The sequence below is a fragment of the Chroicocephalus ridibundus genome, chromosome 4 (genome assembly GCF_963924245.1).
Source record: "Chroicocephalus ridibundus chromosome 4, bChrRid1.1, whole genome shotgun sequence".
NCBI lineage: Eukaryota > Metazoa > Chordata > Aves > Charadriiformes > Laridae > Chroicocephalus > Chroicocephalus ridibundus.
The window spans coordinates 54,108,995-54,128,679 of record NC_086287.1 but is presented as its reverse complement, the minus strand read 5'-3'; the positions used below and the strand labels follow the sequence as shown (position 1 = coordinate 54,128,679).

The 19,685-nt window shown below is 38.6% G+C and overlaps 1 protein-coding gene across 3 annotated transcripts in view; it reads left to right on the top strand.

Annotated features, from left to right (window-relative positions):
* Positions 1 to 9,690, top strand: part of TRIP11 (thyroid hormone receptor interactor 11) — a 34,712-nt gene extending 25,022 nt beyond the window's left edge. For 2 of the 3 annotated variants that reach the window (XM_063332546.1, XM_063332545.1), the window contains exons 16-20: positions 2,456 to 2,537; positions 3,334 to 3,448; positions 4,002 to 4,124; positions 5,455 to 5,602; positions 7,719 to 9,690. In XM_063332546.1, the coding sequence (XP_063188616.1) occupies positions 2,456 to 2,537; positions 3,334 to 3,448; positions 4,002 to 4,124; positions 5,455 to 5,602; positions 7,719 to 7,927 (677 nt within the window). In that variant the 3' untranslated portion in view covers positions 7,928 to 9,690. The remainder of the gene's footprint in view (positions 1 to 2,455; positions 2,538 to 3,333; positions 3,449 to 4,001; positions 4,125 to 5,454; positions 5,603 to 7,718) is intronic. The other variant, XR_010070751.1, reaches the window with a different exon arrangement.
* The last annotated feature ends 9,995 nt before the right edge of the window (positions 9,691 to 19,685 follow it).

Here is a 19,685-nt window from a genome sequence, read left to right as displayed (position 1 = left end):
GCATAATTTTAAGTAAGTTTAAACCTTGAAACCGTGGATTTATTCTCCTGTGCCTCGCCTTGGTGTTTTGAGAGAGGAGTGCTGTAGAGCAGTCACATTATTGGAATGGATTTCAGTGCGTATGGATGTAGTTGTTACAAGATATATTGTATAATACATATAACTTTGTTTTTTAACTTGGTTTGAATAAGGAGCTCAATCCTTATGTTCCTTGAATAAGAACTTTCTCAGCATGACACTTGTTAGTTTATTCTACTCTCTACTCTCTGAAATTCATATTTGTGAAGTAAAATGTTTATATAAAGATGTGGAGTATTTGAACAGGACATGTTAGGTTGTATCCATTTTTAGAAATCAACTACAAGATAGATACAAGAAAAATGTATCTTCTGTAGGTTTTGTTTTGTTTTTTTAAATGGAGTGCTTTTAATTAGCATGAGCTCAAGAAGTGTAAAAATGGTAGAGAAATTAAGTAGGTCGGCAGTTTTTCTGTAGGATTTGAAGATAAGCATTCAACCTTATAGAGAGAGAGGGGAAAAAAAGCTCATCGTTTCTGCTTGTAGAGCTGGCCTTCACATGGATAGTTCATATTATTATATATTTGTCAAACTTCTGTGTGTGATTAGACTTACTTGTACTTTTATTAGGAGAAAAGTAACTTCAAAGGTAGTATCTTGCAGAACCCCAGTTTGAAAAACTATATTTTTGCTGTCTTGAGGTGAAGCCATTTGTAGTTTATCTTCTGACAGTTCTTTTTATCTTGTAATTATTTGTTTTCTTGTCTGAGAATGTTTTACTGCCAGTGTTCTTAAATCCTGCGTTTGAGGATTTAAGTGAGATAAGTTTTTCTAGCACTTTTTACTCTGTGTTTTTTGTACAAACTTGTGTAGACAAACATCGGATACACTAGGAACTAGATAGAAGTATCTTGAGTTTTTATAAGGAGGAAGCTTTGTGCCTTGTTTCCTTACAGTCAGAATGTTGTAAAATATTTATGGCAAGTAAAACTTCTAGGAGAATTCTTTTTTCTTTATTATGAGCTTTATTTTTATGAGTTTTGTGGGAGGTCAGAGGAAAACAGAGTTACTGACACAGAGTGATCGGGGTTTGTGTGTATTCTGTATTTAAGCTAGCAAGTTATTTGTGTTAGCAGAATTTTAGAATTGTAGAGAAGTTAGTGCTGTGAAATTATTGGGCAAGAGTGAATGTAACAGTATCATGCCATGGCTCCTTTTAATGAAATGGACTATTACGTTTGTATCTCCCTCATATTAAACACTCTGACATTGCGAGGCTCAAATGTGTAGACAGTAGACAAATCATTGATTAAGAGCAGGAACTTCAGAAAGCTGAAAAGTTATAGCAGTAATGAATGCAGAATCTTAACTCCTCTCTTACTCTTCTAATAGTTCCTGTTTCAGGTTTGTGGAGAGGAAAAATAGGGTCCTTTCTGTAGGGCAAGAATATCATTATCAGTGTTGTGATATCTTAGATGAACCAATTTCATTGCAGCCACTACACAACAGTATGAGAACTTGGAGTCAGCGTGCAAAAAAGGCAGAAAATCTGTGTAGTTACTCCTAGCACACTCCTAGACAGCCCTGTACTAATTAACTTACAATATTGGCCCATTCACTTCATTTGCAGGCCGTGATACCTGACTGAAAGTGTTTGCCATTTTCCTCTCAGTTTTGTCTTTGGTTCATGGTAGCTGTGGTGTTTTCATCTCTGCCATTTTTACCTGAAGGTTTATATTCCCAAAAGTATGGGGAATCTTGAATAAATCTCTGCAGAGCCTTTCTTGCCAGTATACTGGACTGTGAAGCACAGCACTGGTTCTAGGATGCACTAGTATGTCCCAGCGTGCTGTTTCAAGAGCTTGTATTGATTAACAGGAGCAGGAAAAGTCCTAACAGAAGAGACCCACAAGTCACTGATATTGCTCTGCCAACCGGTCATTCTCCTGGGAGACTGAAGAACTCCTTAGTACTCCAAGGCTTTAGCAACCTGAGAGTAGAGTACGCAGAATAGCTGGGTTTAGGAAATATTTGAGGTTAAGTACTGAGATCAAAAGACCTGATGCCACATGCAGTTTGGTCAGGTTATGAAAAAGATCGCCACCACACAACCATAGACCTTGATCAAGAATTTCTTCCCAATTCTGTGTTATCTAGGTGGAACAGACCAGTTCGTCAGACTGTCTGCAGTTGATTTATTTCTGTGTGTTTCTGGACTTTAGCATTGACTATCGGTCTGAAAGTTTTAGCTTACTTCAAATAATAATCACTTAAGTTGACACTTTTTTACAAAATATCAAGATGGTTTTTTTGTTGTTTTTTTGAAAGCACTATAACAATATTAACATTTTTATTTCCAAATGTGTGTATTATTTATAAGTTTTGCAACAAAGTTTTGAAGTTTCAATTTTTAATTGCTGTGACCTAACATTTTATAGGTGAGATCAGAAGAGAAATGTTAGAAGATGTACAAAATAAACTAATGAATCTTATGAACAGCACAGAAGGAAAAGTGGACAAGTAAGTCTTTAATGAAAAACTTGATATACATTTTTATTTTTTATTCCTCACAATGTACAGATACATTACTAGCACAGCTGTAAGACTAGTGCAGAACTGGGTTTCTCTATGTGATCTTGTAATTATACTTTGATTATTTTCATTTCCATTGCTTGGTGGTTATAAGTAGCAATTTTGATTCATAAAACCAATGTGTATGTAAAGTTGGATTACTGATAATTTTCTTAAGTAGAAGTGTCCTTCAATAGCATGAGCTGTGCAAATGGAGATGAAAGTTCTTAATGAACGTCTGTTAACAATGTCTAAGGTGTGAACAGCAAGCCCTTTTGTGTAGCTAGCATCACTTGGATGTGTGTAAATCTCTCTTCCTTGGTCTCTTTTTTTCCTTCTCTTTAGCCGTTAGAACTGAAATGGGGATAGGCAAATGGGTTCCCCTGTCCCCTGCCATACATCTTGATTTGGGACTGCATAGAAATATCTATATGCTCTTCTGAGTCAAGATCTTAGAATAAACCTTTTCCCTAATTGTAATGCCTACGTCAAACCTTGCTTGTGCTCAGTTCAGTTTCACCGTACTGCGTAGAATGTACCAAATACTGTCCAAATTAACACTTCCCCTATAAGAAATGTTGTAACTTGTTGGGGAAGGAAATTGCTGAGGTACCGCATTATTTCCTTGTATTAGATATGTTTATTTGGATTATTGTAAAATTAACCACGAGTATGAGGAATCAATATTACAGTATCAACTGTTACCCAAGAGCAGATTGTATAACGAGCTTCCTTTGTTCTGCAGGCTCCTGATGAGAAACCTCTTTGTTGGACATTTTCATACTCCAAAAAATAAACGTACTGAAGTGTTAAGGTTAATGGGAAGTATCTTGGGAATAAAAAAGGAAGAACTTGATCAGGTAATACTTTCCAGAACACTAGACATCCTGTTTTATTTGCGGTATCCTTGCCTGGAAATAGAATAACTTGCTGCTAAACTAGATGTGACTCTCACTGCATTTCTTGTGGGGAAAGTATGTTTTTTGTTCTCTCATCTGAGTTAATTTTTATGTGGGACATGCTGATCTTAATGGAACTGTTTGATAACATTTTTTGATAGAATGGATCTCATTTTGCTGAGGAATGCTCATGCAGAAAGGAAGGGATTTAACTTTGTGCTGTTGTGTATAATAGCTGTAATATGTTAGTCACAGAAAAGTAAGCCAGTTCTCTAAGTACCACTAGGTAATGTGAAGAATGTGGGACTTATCTTTTTAAATAAAGAGCCGGGTTTTTAGACTACCAGTCTTTGGGGGCAGAGAATAAGATTTTGACAGTAATTAAAGTTTTTATTTATCTGTAGGATTCCGCTCATAGTTATGGTGAATAAATATAATGAGCACAATGTTGCTGTTTCTTTTGTCTGCTGCTTTATTTTTGTTTTCCTAATTTTTTTTTTTAAATACTTTCTAGTTATTATGTGAAGACCAAAGAGGAGTTACGAGATGGGTGACTGGCTGGCTTGGTGGAGGAGCTGGATCAAAGAGTGTCCCTAGTACACCTTTGAGGCCAACTCATCAGAACATTTTTAATAGTGTAAGAATTAATTGTGCATTCTCTATGTTTGAGTGGGAAAAAATGGGGCAGTTGCATATTTGGGGCAGTGCTGATATTTGGCTCATCAGTATATTGAGCTTCATTTACTGATGCTACTGTATCTTGCATTATTTGCGTGTATTGTGCAACTGCTTTGGCATAAGTTGTTTGGGTTTTTTTCTGCATTAAATAAATATGTAGGCATTGATGAAAATTATACAATACTAAGTGTTGGGCTAATACTGAAATCTGGTTACTGTTCCACTGGTTCCTGGGATCACTGACTTCTTACAGTATGGACATTATCTTGCAAACTGACAGTGCTGGAGGTTAAATACGTGTAAGAGTCTGGAATTCTGCAATACTCAATAGTATAGAAGACCATGACATTGTATTTTGATGACTGTGTTCCCATATGTCCTTTAAATTTAATTTGAAAAGTTTTTGCAGCTGCTGCAGCTGGAGCCTCTTATGTACAGCATATAACGTTGATATTTTAAGCTTTCAAATACTGTAAAGCAACAGTTCTCATGGCATGGTCCATGGGAGCAGTTAACCTATGGAGCTTTCCATTTTGCAGACCAGTAAATAATGCACTCAAAGATAGAGCACTGAGGGACTGGGGTTTCTGGATTCACTTTGGATTTCTGCTCATTGAGCTAGACTTTTCACATTGAGAATGGATTCCTGTAAATTAACTTAAAGTGTAGGGATTGGGTTTTGCCCACTGAAATAATGCAGACACTTAGGCTGCCAGAGGATTGTGGTCTGATTAACTATGGATGTAAAATAGCAAAATTAATGCTTTTGTATGTATAGTACAGGCTTTACTAAGCAAAACTTTATCTTGTGGTGCTACTGACACCCTAATCATTCCATGCTTCCTTTATTCAAGACTTTTTGTCAAATAAAGAAAGCAATGTGTTTTAAGCTAAATGTTTAAGTTTTATGTGTTTCTGGAGAAGTTATTTGCTTGAGCATGGACGCAGGAAATACTCTGATATCAGCAGCAGCGTGGGATTCTTGAAACAATTGGCTTAAATTAATAATGGAACCATGGTGGAAGTATGTATGTTCTCTTTAGAGTTTATCAATTTCACATAAACACCACTTACTGAGACAGCAAAAAAAACTGTATTTTGAAAATAAATTTCATTGTCACTCACTAAGGACTAGTTAGTACCAAGTACTAAATACTTAGTATTAAGTAGCAGTGCAGAATTTTTTGGAGGCTGCTGACAGCTTTGTGTTTTATGTACCTATGTGTTTTTAACTTACATACTTTTCAACAGAGCATCAGTAAAATATAGTAACTGGTAGCCTCTTGTAGTCTTTTTCAGAATTGTTTGTGAAATTCCTCGAAACAGAGTCTTGCCCAAGCCTTCCTCCACCCAAGCTCTCTGTTCATGATATGAAACCTTTGGGAGCAGCAGGAAGTAGTAAAACCAGCAGTACTCCATCCAACAGTCAAATGCAAGGTAACATTTGAAGAAAAATTTGAATCTTTACACAGAACATAAATGACTAAAGGCAGAATTTTCAAGGGGATTTCAGTGACTCTCTGTTTTCTCACTTGTAAATTATGAATTTGATTTCTTCCCCCTGCCACCACCCCCAATTTCCTGCTTTCTCTTCTTTTTTTTTTTTTTTTTCTTCCTCCACCCTTCCTTCCTGCTGCTTCTGTACCCCACTTCCGAAAATCTCAATACAGAAGACTGAGGGAGCAAATTCCCTTTGACATGGAAAGGCTTTAATGGCACCTGTTAAAGCCAAACAGATGCTGCACAGACAGCGCCATATGGTTTATCAGTGAACCCAGTCCTGATTTTCAGCATCCCCGTTGATCAGCTTGGGTCTCACTGAGTGAAGAATGCACGTAATACCAGCCTTGCAGTGCCTCTCTGGTATGTAGAACCTGGTTGCTCAGAGAGGACTGAAAGAAAATCAGTTAAGTGTATGGCCTGATTTGAAATCTCTATAAGCTGTGCATGAGTGTTAACTTTGATTTTTCTGAGGCAGAGAACAATTCTGCTTATATTATGCATGTTGAAATAGCGCGCTTTTGTCTAAGTAATGTAAGATCCAAATCTTCAGTTTAAGTGATCCAGTTTGTGCTTGATTTTTTTATGTGCATTTATTTAAGACTTTACCGAAATACAGTCATGATTTGCAGAAGCTTTGTTCTGATTGAAACTTTAACTGTAAACTCAAAAAACCCCAAACAAACAAAAAAAACCCCAACCCCAAAAACCTATGTAATATATAGATCCACATAGAGAGATATATATGCTTAAACACCCTCTTTCCATTCACCTAAAGTAGTTGGATGTTACAAAGTATAAATGTCTACTGTGAAATACCAATTTATCTCTGAAAGCAGTATTTATTTTTTTAATAAATGTAAATTAAGTTTAGTTTTCTTCTTACTCTTCTTCCTTGTAGTATAACAGCAATATAAGAGGTAAAGTATCTATTTTACTTAGTAAAAAACCAGTGTCCTTGTCTGGAAGAAGTAAATTCCTGATACCTTTTATCCATTCAGGAGCTAAATTGCTGGCTTGTAAAACTAGACACCTGTTATAGATAATCCCTTTAATTGTTTGGGTACATTTAAGTTTTTTGTTCCTAGAAGTGGACCGTATGGGAGCAGTTTTTAAGTACCGGGCACAAATGTCAGTATAATATCCACACAGAAAAGCGTTTATGAGAATTAGAATGTTTACAGGATGAAAGACTTCGCTTAAACAAAAAAATCTGAATAAAATCACCTATCCAAACAATTAGTTTGATATGGGAATGTCAGTTTAGTTTCTGCTCTGCATCTGGTGTAGGAACCTTGAGAACAGGTTACATCTGGAGCTGAGTGAGGATTTGATGGGGGAAGTTGGGGAGGGGCAAGTCGATTTGTTAGATTAAAAAAAAAAATAGTTTATTAATAATTTATTAAAACTAACATTTTATTACAATTTGACTAATGACCAAACGTTAAGTTTTGTCTCAGGACTAAATTGTGGCTCACTGTGTCTGTGGTGTTTATTTACGGGGGTTTTCTTGGGGCTGTTTCCTGGGGAAGCTGTGCCAATACACCATGGGGTGGGAAAACCTACCTGTGCGCCACGTTGTAGTGCGTGCACAAGGGCCCTTGCGCCTTTGCATTGTGCTAGAGTCAATGTGACAGGTATTTCATGTCCGACACTGCAGGCAAAGGGTGTTCAGGTTGCCTGTGACAGAGATGTATAATTTTTTTTTGGGTGGCCTGAGCTGTTACTGGATGTCAGCTGCCAGCAAGCACAATATGGTTGGCAGGTCTGTACCTGATCTTTAAGTCAGGCTTGTAACTGGTGGCCTGAAGTGTAGACATAGGAATTGTCCAGAAAAAGAAGCAGTGGCAGATGAGATCCAAGATGAGAGAAGACAGAGGGAATGAAAGTCTTTGAGAGCGTCTATGGTCCATAGCAAGAAGATAGTATTTTCACGTTGCAAAAGTAAGCAATTTTTGAATGTGTTTGTGAACAAATGCTGTAAATATTGGGTAGACTAACACATGCTTTCTAACAAAGTGGTTTTCTTGTTGGGTTTTGTTTTACATCTCAGATTCCGCAGTCTCGGGAACGAGCAGAAGACCAGATATAAATCCATTTTTAGCACCTCGATCTGCAGCAGTGCCTCTCATAACACCTGCTAGTAGTTCTGGACATCTGCTTATGAAACCGATTTCTGATGCGTTGCCTACTTTTACGCCGCTGCCAGTGTCTCCTGATGCCAGTGCTGGTGCTGTACTCAAAGACCTCCTAAAACAATAAATGATCTTGTATCAATATGATGATAGTAGCACTTTAAGGAAAATGAGAACACTATGCTGTATATAATTTACCACAATGAGGCCTTCTGTAAAAAGTCACATACTCGTTTGCAATTGTACCTTGCTTTTCTTTTAATTATGAACTAACCAGTGCTTTGGAACTTCTAATAGTGGCATGAGGAACTGCCTTCTTTATAGCAGGCATTAGTTTTGGGTGTGGGTTAAATCTTAAACTGAGGGGGAAAAAAAAAAATCTATCTTGTTGCTAGATTGTCACAAAACAAATTGAAGGATTTTTAAACCGCAGTTATACTCTGAGTTGTTTCAGTTATGCATAGACAGCATTAACTCTTTGGTGTTGAGATCCGTTTTTCCATTAAAATGATCTGCCATTGGCAGTGGGCCTTTGAGAACCAGAATTTTAAAAAAAATAAAATTAAAATAAAATCTCCAGCCAAAATGGTTCTTATTTGAGGTGTTCAAATGACACAAACTCCAAAGAATAAGATGGTGAGCACATGGGAGTGTGATTATTGAGCAGCTGCAGCCTTCCACACACAATTTATGACATCTGCTTAATGTGCACTAGGACCTGTTTCTCTTATTTTACAGGATTCGTCACATTTGGGGGCAACTTGAGGCATGTTCATTTCTTTTTGCACAATGATTTGAGTTTCCCCCCCTACTAATAGCTGCTTTCAGCAGTCAAACCCATCAGCACCAAGGAGTTAACTGTGGAAGCGAGTGCTTCATTTTCTAGAGGTGTCCATGTGATGCAGAGTGGGTAATTTAGCGAAAGATAGGTTCACATATATAAAGACACTTTACTCTAATGGTCTAAGATGTATATTTGAGAGACACTTTATCTTGCGGATTTTGTAGATCCAAACATAGGGTTAAAGCTTGAACATGTGTATAGAATTTAAAGGGAAGAAGATGCTTACTTATCTCAAATGTGTAAATAGGTCTTTGTAAGACCAAGGCCAAAGTCAATTATTCTGTAAATTTTGCTGTGATAACTTGTATGCTTTGTTTGGTAGGTAAACAATGAAGTTGCATACTAAAGGATAGAACCAGGAGAGACATCCTGCAAAAGTCGTCTTCATAGTGAATCTGAGATAAGACATCTTCAGTTTAAAATGTGTAATTCCTAAATCTTTTTGTATTCCATTCCTTGTTTAGTCAGTGTTAAAATAACTGTTGTGAAAGTTCTATATTAGAACTGTCAACCTTTACATCTCATTTTCATTAAGATCCTGGATCAAATTGTTGTAAGAGTTATATTTAAATAAAATTAATTACTGAAACTTGTACAGAATCAAGCAAAATAATGCAAGAAATCTTTGCATTTATTTATGTAGAGGTCAAATAGTGAAATTTCTTTTGTTGCCTTGAAATCTAGCAAAGTTTTCTTAATTATTGTATTTACCTTAAGAACTGCTTGAGTCCCTTTTCTCCAGTATGTTTGTGTTTTATGGAAGACTTATGCAAATTTGGAAGTGGATTGACCATGTTGAATTTTTATTTTAATTTCTTTACTCCATTATAGACAAGATAATTAATTTGGAAGTTTGATTACTTAAAGGATAGCAGCCACACATAGTATACCAAAGCAAATTCTGCATTACATAGTAAATGTAATGAGTATTTGAAATTACCTCGGCTGAGAACATTTCGGTGTGGTACTTCAAATGTACATCTTCATTTAAACTGGACTGGAATAGGTACCTTTTTCTATAACAAATACAAAGGAAACTGAAATCAGATGGCTTCTGTGCAGTCTCTCGTGTTCTTTAGTCATGTCTATTTAAGGCTATTTAGCTGCTTCAGGATAAAATTGGCTTTGGGTGAGCCAAAGCAGAAGGAAATGCTTAGTTTTTAAAAATTATGTGACTTAGATATTGTGAATTTCAAATGGACTCATGCTGCTCACTATCCTCTGAATATACTAACTGAGCAGATCTGAACTTTTTTGTACAATTTTTTTCTTTAATTGCAGAGAACTTAATATGTACATGCTTCTCTTCCAAGAAGCTTTATAAATGCCAATAAATAAAACGTGATAAGGTCATTTGTTTCTGCATGCTGTAAATCAGTTCCATTTATACAGTGAGCTATTGAGTTTGAGAAGGGAAATCTAAAACCAAGCAAAGGTATCGAAGAACTTCAGAGTTCCTCATTAAGCTGCTTCAGAGAGAAGAAAATCCTCTATAGAAGAGATATAAGAGGCTTCAGTCCTTAAGTCGTAGGACGTCTGTTGAACTATGGAGAAAGTCCCCATGGCTGAGAGGTCTCACTTCTAGGGCTTATTCCACAACTACAGTGGTGGGTTTTATTGCTTTGTTCGAAATCAAATGTGCTCTGTGTGCCAGGCAGTACTTTCCCACTGAAAAGTGTAGAACAACTTCATTTCCTCGTTTCTCTCTTCTTTCTTTGACTGTTTCACAGAGTATTATAAAACTTCAAGATTTGTTTTTATTGAAAGATTAGCAGATATGTTTTCCTCTGATTTTTCTTCTGTGTTTACTTTTTGCTTGATAACTGTTTCGTATATGTTTACCTTACCAGCTTCCCATGTGGAAGTATGTGACTCATGTAGTCCGTCCTGTTAATTGTGTGTGTCTTTCACACAGCAGCGGAGGGGAAAAAAATTCTCTGTGGAATTCATAAGCAGGTGCAGTAGTTTAAAATTTTCATTCTTCATTTAACTTAATTGTCTTTCACCTTGCTTTTGCAAGACAAAAAAGAGTATGCCCCCCCTAGTTTTGGTTTCATAAGCTGTCAGTTATCTTTAGTGGTAAGGTAACATAATTCTAGTAAGGAATTAATTTTGCAAAGTTGATATAAAGGGGAAAAATAAGGGTTAGGATTTTCCATTCTCCTCTTCAGGCTCTCATTTTTTGCTGTTCTTTGCTCATTCTGCATTCTACAGAGAGAAGGAAGTAACTGCTTGATCTTTCTAATTGTTACTGTAACAGAAAGCACAATTTTTTTTTTAAATTAAACTCTTCTGCATTTAACCAGTTAATCACAGACATACAGCCATAGAATTTGTCACATTATAGTGACGCACGTAGAAAGACTTTTTTTTTTTTAACCAAATGTTAGTTCCCAGACTGTGTTTTATTGTTGCTTCTTATTCATGTTCTTAACCCATTTTGCATAAATAGTTATTAATAAGGCAGGCTACCTGGGATATACATAGCAGCGACTGAGTGATAAATCAGAAGAGACAGAATGGAAGGTGCTTGCCTTGTAAGTATTGCACGTTATCACATACCTCATGACAGCTTTGCAATTTTAAGCCTTCAGGTCTTCTTACTGCCAGTTTTGATAACTTTATTGCAGCATTATCATAATGAAGTTCAAGAATCACTTTCTCAACCTTGTAAATGTGATGTCACATCCTCTCAAACACTCCCAGTTTGGGAGTAGATTTAAATACTTGAAGAAAAAGTAGAAACATTTGTTTAATATGGAGAGACATTAGTATACTGTGGAAGTAGCAAGGATTACAGCTTCATGCATTCTTTCAAACAGAGGGGAGTCTATGATTTATCTAGACCTTCAAACCAAAGGAGTCTTTGTGTTGATATACTTTTGTCAATGTTTAAAAACATACATAAAATTCATCTATGTATATATAAACATATGGCAGTGACAGCAGTAAGGCTTGAGGAACTAAAAGCACTGTATGTATTTGTTTTATTTTGTCTCTTTTTTTTTTTCCCCTCACAGTAAGTTTAATAGTTTGTTGCCTGGAGTAGTTGTCTTTCAGGTGGAAAGCTTCTAATTAGCTTTCTTAGAAAATAATATATAAGAATTACCAGCCTACAATTTTTGTTCTATTTTGTTGTGCCGTTATATACTGCTGAACTTATTTGCAGCCCCGCAAAGCTTAAATATGGAAATGAGTCTTCAATAAAATATAAAGGAATAGACAGTGGCTGGCATTTTATTTAAAGGAAAAAACAATTAGTACGTGCCATGTTGTTTACAGTGGTGCAACACTGAGTCTTGGACTACTGTATTCATCTCAAGCTTATGGAAGAGTATGGCATTCTCAATTTCAGTATCTGAAAGCATCGCCTCTCTAACTCTGAAACATACTTGTGTAGGAAGTAGTCGTTAAAGCCTGTTATCAGCATAAGTGTGCAAGAAATGTGCCTGTTGTTTGCTGGTTGTGTTAGATCTGTTGAAAAGCTAACTCAGGCAAATTTATTCCAAACTGGGAATTCCACCGTGCTGCTGAAACTCTCAAACATCTTGCCAAGCAGAAGGAAATTGTATCAAGTGATTAAAGGCTTGTTTTTCTTGTAGGAAATAACAATTGGAAGATAACTTAATTTTTTCATGCATAAAAAGGGCATTTATCATTCAGTAAGTGCCCATATTAAGTAATTTGGGGTCACACTGTGCCTTCTTACTGAGCTTGTGGCATTGCTGGTTAAGTCTAATTTCTTTTTAAATGTTCACAGATGTTGTGCATCATCCTTGAGCACCGATAGTGAATTAATCTTTCTCTACTCTTGTGTAAAGAGCTTCTCGCAGATTAGACTTTAAAATTAGTATCGCTTGCACTCAAGTTTCTGTCAGTCTCTGCCAAACTGCCTTTGAAAAGGTTAACCTTTCTTGGTCTGTGATGATCAGCTAATAAATATTACTGTGAATATCCACAGTAACACCAAAAACATTTCCCAGGCCTCTTAAGCAGACTGAAAACACCCCTTATTCTCTATTTGTAGCCATTTTGATTTGAGTTCTTTTACACCTTTGGTTGTGTGGTTTTTTTGTGGGTTTTGGATTGTTCTCATTGGGAACTGTACACAAATGTTTCCCCCTTTGAGGAAACGCAAGCAGCTCCCTTGCTACTCCTAGTTACAACCAGAAAGAAAATGCCGCTTTTCTTAAGTCTGCTTTCTGCTAATACTGTTTTATTCCTGTTACCACAGCAATATTTTCTTCCAGTGTGGATGTACGCTATTTAGAGTTCCTCCTGTAACTATAAATTCTTGCTCACGTTGTAGTACCGCAGCTGGAATGGCTTTTGTGGTTGCAGAAGCTGGGCATGGATGCCACTACGTCACCTGACGAGATAAGAATGTCTTTCAAATGTTTGCGTGTAGTTGTGGAGTTGGCAGCTCAAAGAGGAGCGACATCTTGAATTGCTCAGAGAGAGATGCAGATTCAGAGCAAGTCAAAAGTTTAAGGTAAAAAAAGAGGGGGATGGGACAGCACCCATGTTCCTTTACTGAATCCTCAGCATAAGGAGGACACGAACCTGTTGGAACGGGTCCAGCAGAGGGCCACAAACATGATCAGAGGCTGGAGCCCCACTGCTGTGAGGACAGGCTGAGAGAGTTGGGGTTGTTCAGCCTGAAGAAGAGAAGGCTCCGGGGAGACCTTAGAGCCCCTTCCAGCCCCTAAAGGGACTCCAGGAAAGCTGGGGAGGGCCTCTTTCTTGATTGAGGAGTGTAGTGATAGGACAGAGGGAGAACGGTTTTAAACTGAAAGAGGGGAGACTTAGATGAGACATTACTACATTAGTAAGAAATTCTTTACTGTGAGGGTGGTGAGCCCCTGGCCCAGGTTGCCCAGAGAAGCTGTGGCTGCCCCATCCCTGGAGGTGTTCAAGGCCAGGCTGGACGGGGCTTTGAGCAACCTGGTCTGGTGGGAGGTGTCCCTGCCCATGGCAGGGGGTTGGAACTAGATGATCTTTAAGGTCCCTTCCAACCCAAACCATTCTGTGATTCTATAAAAGTTTAAGGTAAAAAAAGAGGGGGTTGGGACAGCACTCGTGCTCCTTTACTGAATTCTAACTAAAATGTGCCTCTGACAGCAGAAAATTTGAAGGTGAATTTTTTTCTGAAGAAAAGGCTGTTCTTTGCCACCAAGATTAGAAAATGTCTTTCTGAATGTACTTTGCTATTTGCGAGTGTCCTGACAAACCCCAAAATAACTAGTATCGTTTGGTGTATGCAATACAAGAGTTGTCTTCCTTACAACATCCTAAAAAATGAGAGTATTTCATGTGTGTCTTGCATCAAAACCTTCTCAGCTTCACTTTTATCAGTACATTTGCTCCTGCTGAAGTGTGTGTGAGAGGTTGTGGTCTTCTGCTTGTCCCCAGAGAAATACAGCTAGAGAACTCAATACTTGCTTTTCAACAGCGCTGATAATGTTCCCCAGGCTTTGGGAAGACCCTTCTTGTTACCAAGAAAGTGGTGTTGTGGTTTAGTCTTGGTACTTCACATGGCTGCTGAACTTGTCAGGAGCAGAGAGTTTCGCATGTGTATCAGGTGGGAATTGTGTGAGTAAATGAGTGAAAGAAATTGTATGCAGTGTCTGCCAGGGAACAGACCAGAAGTCATATTTCCTCATGGCTCAGTTGAGTTTTCAATGCTTGTAATTAACCATTTGCTTTAATGAGAGAACCATTTCAAACATATTAAGTCTGTGGAAAAAGGTAGTAATATTTGAGTTATGGTCAACTATTATTAGAGGATTTTGTCAATGATTAACAGAACAGAATTCAGAAACCTGGTCGCATGTGGCATTTCAACAAGCACAGACAGATTACAGATCAAGGGTATCAGGGAAACAAACTGCTTATGCCTATTTTTTGTGTTTGTTAACAAAGTGGGCAAGTCTGACCCTCGCTGTACCAACAACCTGCAATGTTGGTCCGTCTCCCTTAGTGTAAAGGAAACCTAACTCTCTCTGCATATGGTTGGAACGTCAACCGATACGATCAAGGTGAGGGGAATCTGGCAGTGCTCCTGGATGCTTCACCCTAAGGTTTTCGTTTGCAGCGTCAGGTGCTGCCTGTGTTACCCCTGTGAATTTCAGGATGGTCATGCAAGATGGATTGTATCGCAGCATGGGCAGCTTTGGGGCACGAACCAAAGAGGTTTTATAGATTTGGGGCAGCTAGGACGTATGTCTCATATCATTACGAAATAGTAACTATTAGCCATCACTGTAGCACAGCCACTTTGTATCTAATGTTTGTTGATGGAATAATTAATAGTCCAAGGGGTCGGGCAAAAGAAGCACATAACACACTTGGAACAGTGTGTATTTTATCATTTGGCAGCTTTCTGTGAAGGTGTTTTTCTATCAGGCGAGGGTAGTTGGATGATTGATCTCGACGTAGTAAAAGCAGAGTGGTGGTAGCTCCTGACACCCTAGAATGGGAAGCGTTGCTAAAGAGGAAGCCAAGAGTTATAATGCTTTAAATTTAAACTTTTGTAAATTAGGGAGTCGGGAGCTAAGCGCGTGCTAAGGTTTTGAGAATTTGACCTTTGGACACTGCCCATAGACACAGTCTTGGGGAGCAATGCCACAGGAGCCCGTGCTAAGTTTGGCAGAGGCAATTGGATTTATACAACTAAATAAAGGTGCCCTGATATATACAAATAGGGTATCCTCAATCCATGGGGTTCCTGAACAGTAAGTATAGCATTATCAATAAAAATATATTTAGCTTAAGCAACAAAATGGCAGCAGGATGTAAATAGCACAGCAGCAAGTGGTAGTAGCAGTTCTGAACAAATAAGGCGAGTTGGATAAAAATATTAGTTCCTAAATGGGAACACGTCTAAAAGACAAGAGCTGCGAATGTTATTTCTCAGAAGAATTATTAGTGACTGTGAGAGTGATCCTGAAGATTTTGTGGTGCAAATGTCTGAGAAACTGCATATAGGAAGGGAAGTAAAGGATTCAGCTAGTCATGGGGGGAGCCAGCCACATGAAAGGACTGGTTGTAAAATTAATGTTTAAAATGTTTCCCCATCTCCTGCAGTTTTCTCTATTGTTATAAGGTATTAAAGTACTTGAGTGAAGCTTTTGTTTGTAATAAAAGGGTGTTTTCAGAATTACAAGCAAATCACTGAGTTGATTTCAATTCATCCATATGTTTCTATTTACATGCCCTACCATGGATCCAACACTAAATTGTACCAGGAGTAAAAACATAGTAAAGAAAGTAGCTTGAATGGTAGACCGGAGCACTGAAAAAGAGTCATCAAAACTGAAACTTTTTTCTGGAAATAGAATTGGAAAATATTTAGACTGCACTTTGCTCTCTGTGCTGAAGTAGTGGATGCCAATAAAAATGAAGGCAAACAGAAGACTGCCTTATTTTTGACAATAGGAGCAGGAACAGATGTGTTTAATGGTTTTGAGCTAACTTAGAGGAGGCTTATTATGAAACTACAACAATTTGAGGAGTGCAGGATTCTAAAGAAAACCGAGTGAGTCATAACTAGACTTGCCAGATCTGTCTGGACCCAAACCCAGACTCTGAATACGCACTGTCTGCAGAGGAGGCAGGATCAAGGACCTGCAGACTACCACCTGCAGGCAAAGGTCTTGTAGATTTTGTAGGTCTTTACTGGACCATCGACAGAACGACGACTACGGTGTGCTGCCCAGAACCAGCCTGCTTGGACTGGGGATGCCGGGACCCTTCAGCACTCTGGCTGCGATGGTCTTCTCCTGAACTCAAATCATCAGTTCCAACTTCCTTGTACTGGTACTTCTCATAGTCAGATGCTTTGCGGCCAACCTGAAGCCTGCGCTGCCCTGGCCAAATGTCACTAGTAAGTCTAGTTACATGAAAGAAAAGATTTCCATTACAAAATAAAATGGGAAAAACCCAAAAGGGACAGCCTTCCAGTTCTGGAGGTATAAGCAAACCCCTGCTGAGAGACCAAACTGAGACTGAACTGAGCCTGTAACTGACAGGAAGAAGGTGGTGTGTACTCTGTCACAGTGACGAAGCCTTGACTTTACGCTTGGCACTGAGCCCCACAGTCGCCCATGGTACTGATGCATCTACGACTGCTCCTAAAAATAAAGCGCAGAGGAGAGGAGATGGGCTTGGTGCTGAGAAGTTGCACTTCAAAAAGCAGTTGGACTTCACTTCTTGGGTCCTTCCCTCTTCTAAAGGTATCTCAGCAGACCTCCAATGGCATGTTCCAGTGCCAAAACCTCTGGGAGTCTTAGCCACACCTAATAGGGCCTCAGTGCCCATTCCATGGTCCCTTTCTTGTGCTAGTAAGGGTGGCTGCAAAGGCTGTAGATGAAATCCTAGGCTTAGAAAGACCCAGCAAACTTTATACCCAAATTCCCAAGTTTTAGTTGGGACAAGTTCCTGTTTGCTATTTGCAGGTGCCAGTTAGGAGTTGGCTGGAGCCAGTTGCAGTTGCATGAAGTAACAAAGTAAATGTTAAAATAAATCCATATACCACAGATCAGAGCTATTTTTCTGAGATACGTTGTTAAGGATAATTGCCAAGAAAATCTATGCCTAGAAGTTCAAGACAAAAGTCTGCTGTGCTGTGCTACTGGTTTGCCTGATATAGTGGTTTTACTGTTCTGTATTTTATTAAGCATTATATGGAAACCTATTATTTGGTACCTTCTGTTCTTCTACTAAGTACTAAGGCGATTTTGCGAGAGGTTCCACTTATGATAAATAATTCAGCTGTTACATACCTTCACATTTAATTCAGTTACACTTAGTTTCCAAATGTCAAGTAAGTTCTGATGAATTGCTACTCTTCATTTTCTTAATTTGTTCTACAACCTCCTCTGCTGGTACTTCAATTTTAGGCAGATCCTCCCAAATACGATCTTTTTTACTATTTTTTTTTAATTCCACTATGGGAACCTCTTGAAGTTTCTCTAGCAAATGCAGATGAAGAAGAATCACTTAACTTTCTACTGTGATTTTATCTTTTCTAGGCACTATTTTTATACCTTGTTCATCTGTTGGCTTTGCAGACTGTTTGGCAGTTTTCCTGCTCTTGGTGTGTCTGAAAAAGAAATTATTATTAGCTTTTATGCCTCTTACGATTTGTTTCTCAAACTTTCTTGGCCTGCTTTTCTGTTTTTCACATTTAACCTGTCAGAGTTTTTATTCCTTTCTATTCTCTTCATCTGGCACAACTTCAGCCTCTTGATTTTTGCTCTGAAACAGGGGACAAAATGGGGACTGATTGGTTTATCAGGCTGCAGTTAGGGGCTTTGTTAGCAGTACAAATGTCTCTGTTGGGAGAAGGGTCCAGTTCCACCGGCTTTTCTCATGGATGCTTGAGGTTCTGGTTCCCCCCATCACCCGAACGGACTGGGAACAGCCAGGGGAGCTCCTGATACTGCGGAGCTCCTCGCGCTCTGCCAGCCCGCGCAAGTCAAAGCAAAGGCCAGTAGATTAAAAAGAAAAAAAGAAATAATCTGTGCTGTAAACTGCATCCTTTTGCAAGACTTCGTAAGCCCTGCAGTGCATGTACAGCAGAGCTGGCAAACGGGTACATCCCCTGCTCCCTGGAATTGCCACCTATCGCGCTCTGAACCGTTTCCTTCCAGCAGCCCTCATGGCCGCAGAGAGGTGACTAATGAGCCTGAAATCAGATAGACAACACACGTCACTTCTATCACCTAGTTTCAGAGCCAATTTATTTGCAGACAGCATTTTTAACTTAGAAAACCCCAAAAGTAAACAGGTAAATTGTGAAATGGTGTAATCCCTGCCATGGGAATAAGTAAATTAAGTGCAGTAGTTTTTAGATTGAAGAAAAGTTTATAAATGTCTTCTGGGGCTAGGATAGCAGCTGAGTAAGTACAAAACAGTCAAAATTATCTCTCTCCTCATCTGGAAACTTTCTCCCACTCCTGTATTTGTTGAATGTATAACCCTGGAAATCATAAGACAAGGAAAAGATCCAAAAACATGGGCATCTCTGCCGATTGTTTTATTGGTAAAAAGAAACCATAAGTCTTTGCTTATATGTGCACCTAAAGAGTGAAACGTGTTTAAAAAGGGAATGTTTTCCACCACTTGGAAAGAGAGAAGCTCTGGAAGAGAGGGCTGATGTCAAATATTTTTCTACTCTGGATTCATCAGCAGGGTTCTGGCAGGTGCCCTTACAAAAATAGTGCACATACTTGTGAACATTCAAACATCCCCGTTGAGAGATGGCATTTCCACAGACTTGTTTGGGTTTGCTCAGAACCTGAAGTGTTTTAATGGAAAATGCAGGATATACTCGCTGCCATGGAGGGTGATCTTTTGCTCTGGCTAAAACCAAAGTGAATTGCCTAAGCAGGCTCAAAGGAGAATGGATGCTCAACCAAATCTGGAAAGGGGGAAAAAAAAAAACAACAACCCACCCAAAATGTGAGTTCTGTGTGATGGAAACAAAGTACCTGGGAGAGGAGGAGGCACAGGTGAAGCTGATGCTTTACTAGCACAGATGCCCAGCGGACAGGGAGCGCCGCCAGGTTAACCTGGAAGGGTGAGCTGCTGTCTCCAGCCAGCTGATGCTGTTGTGGCAGATGTGCCTGGCATCTACGGTGTGGAGCACGAGTTAGTAAAGAACTTGAGAAAATGCAAAAGATGCTGCAGTTTTGAGGCATTTAAGGATAAAATAAATCATCCCCGAATATTTCTAAGAGAGGTTTTAGTACATACTTCTATCTGCTCATAACTGGAGACCAATGGTTTCTATATCCCAGGCACTCGCAAAGACTGAATGTTGGCTTGCTCAAATAGAGAAACAGACTTTAGTCTTGCTCCAGAAGTATTAAGAGTTTTAGGTCTTTATTTATGGAAGGTCATTCTTAGCTGAAACCGGCCATAAAAGATTTATGCTTGTTATTAAAAGGGGCTGGTAAGCATCTTGTCACGAGATTAAAGAGCATTGTTTTCAACCGCGCTGTCTAGACCCTTTGACAAAAATGCAGGGGAGAAGAGA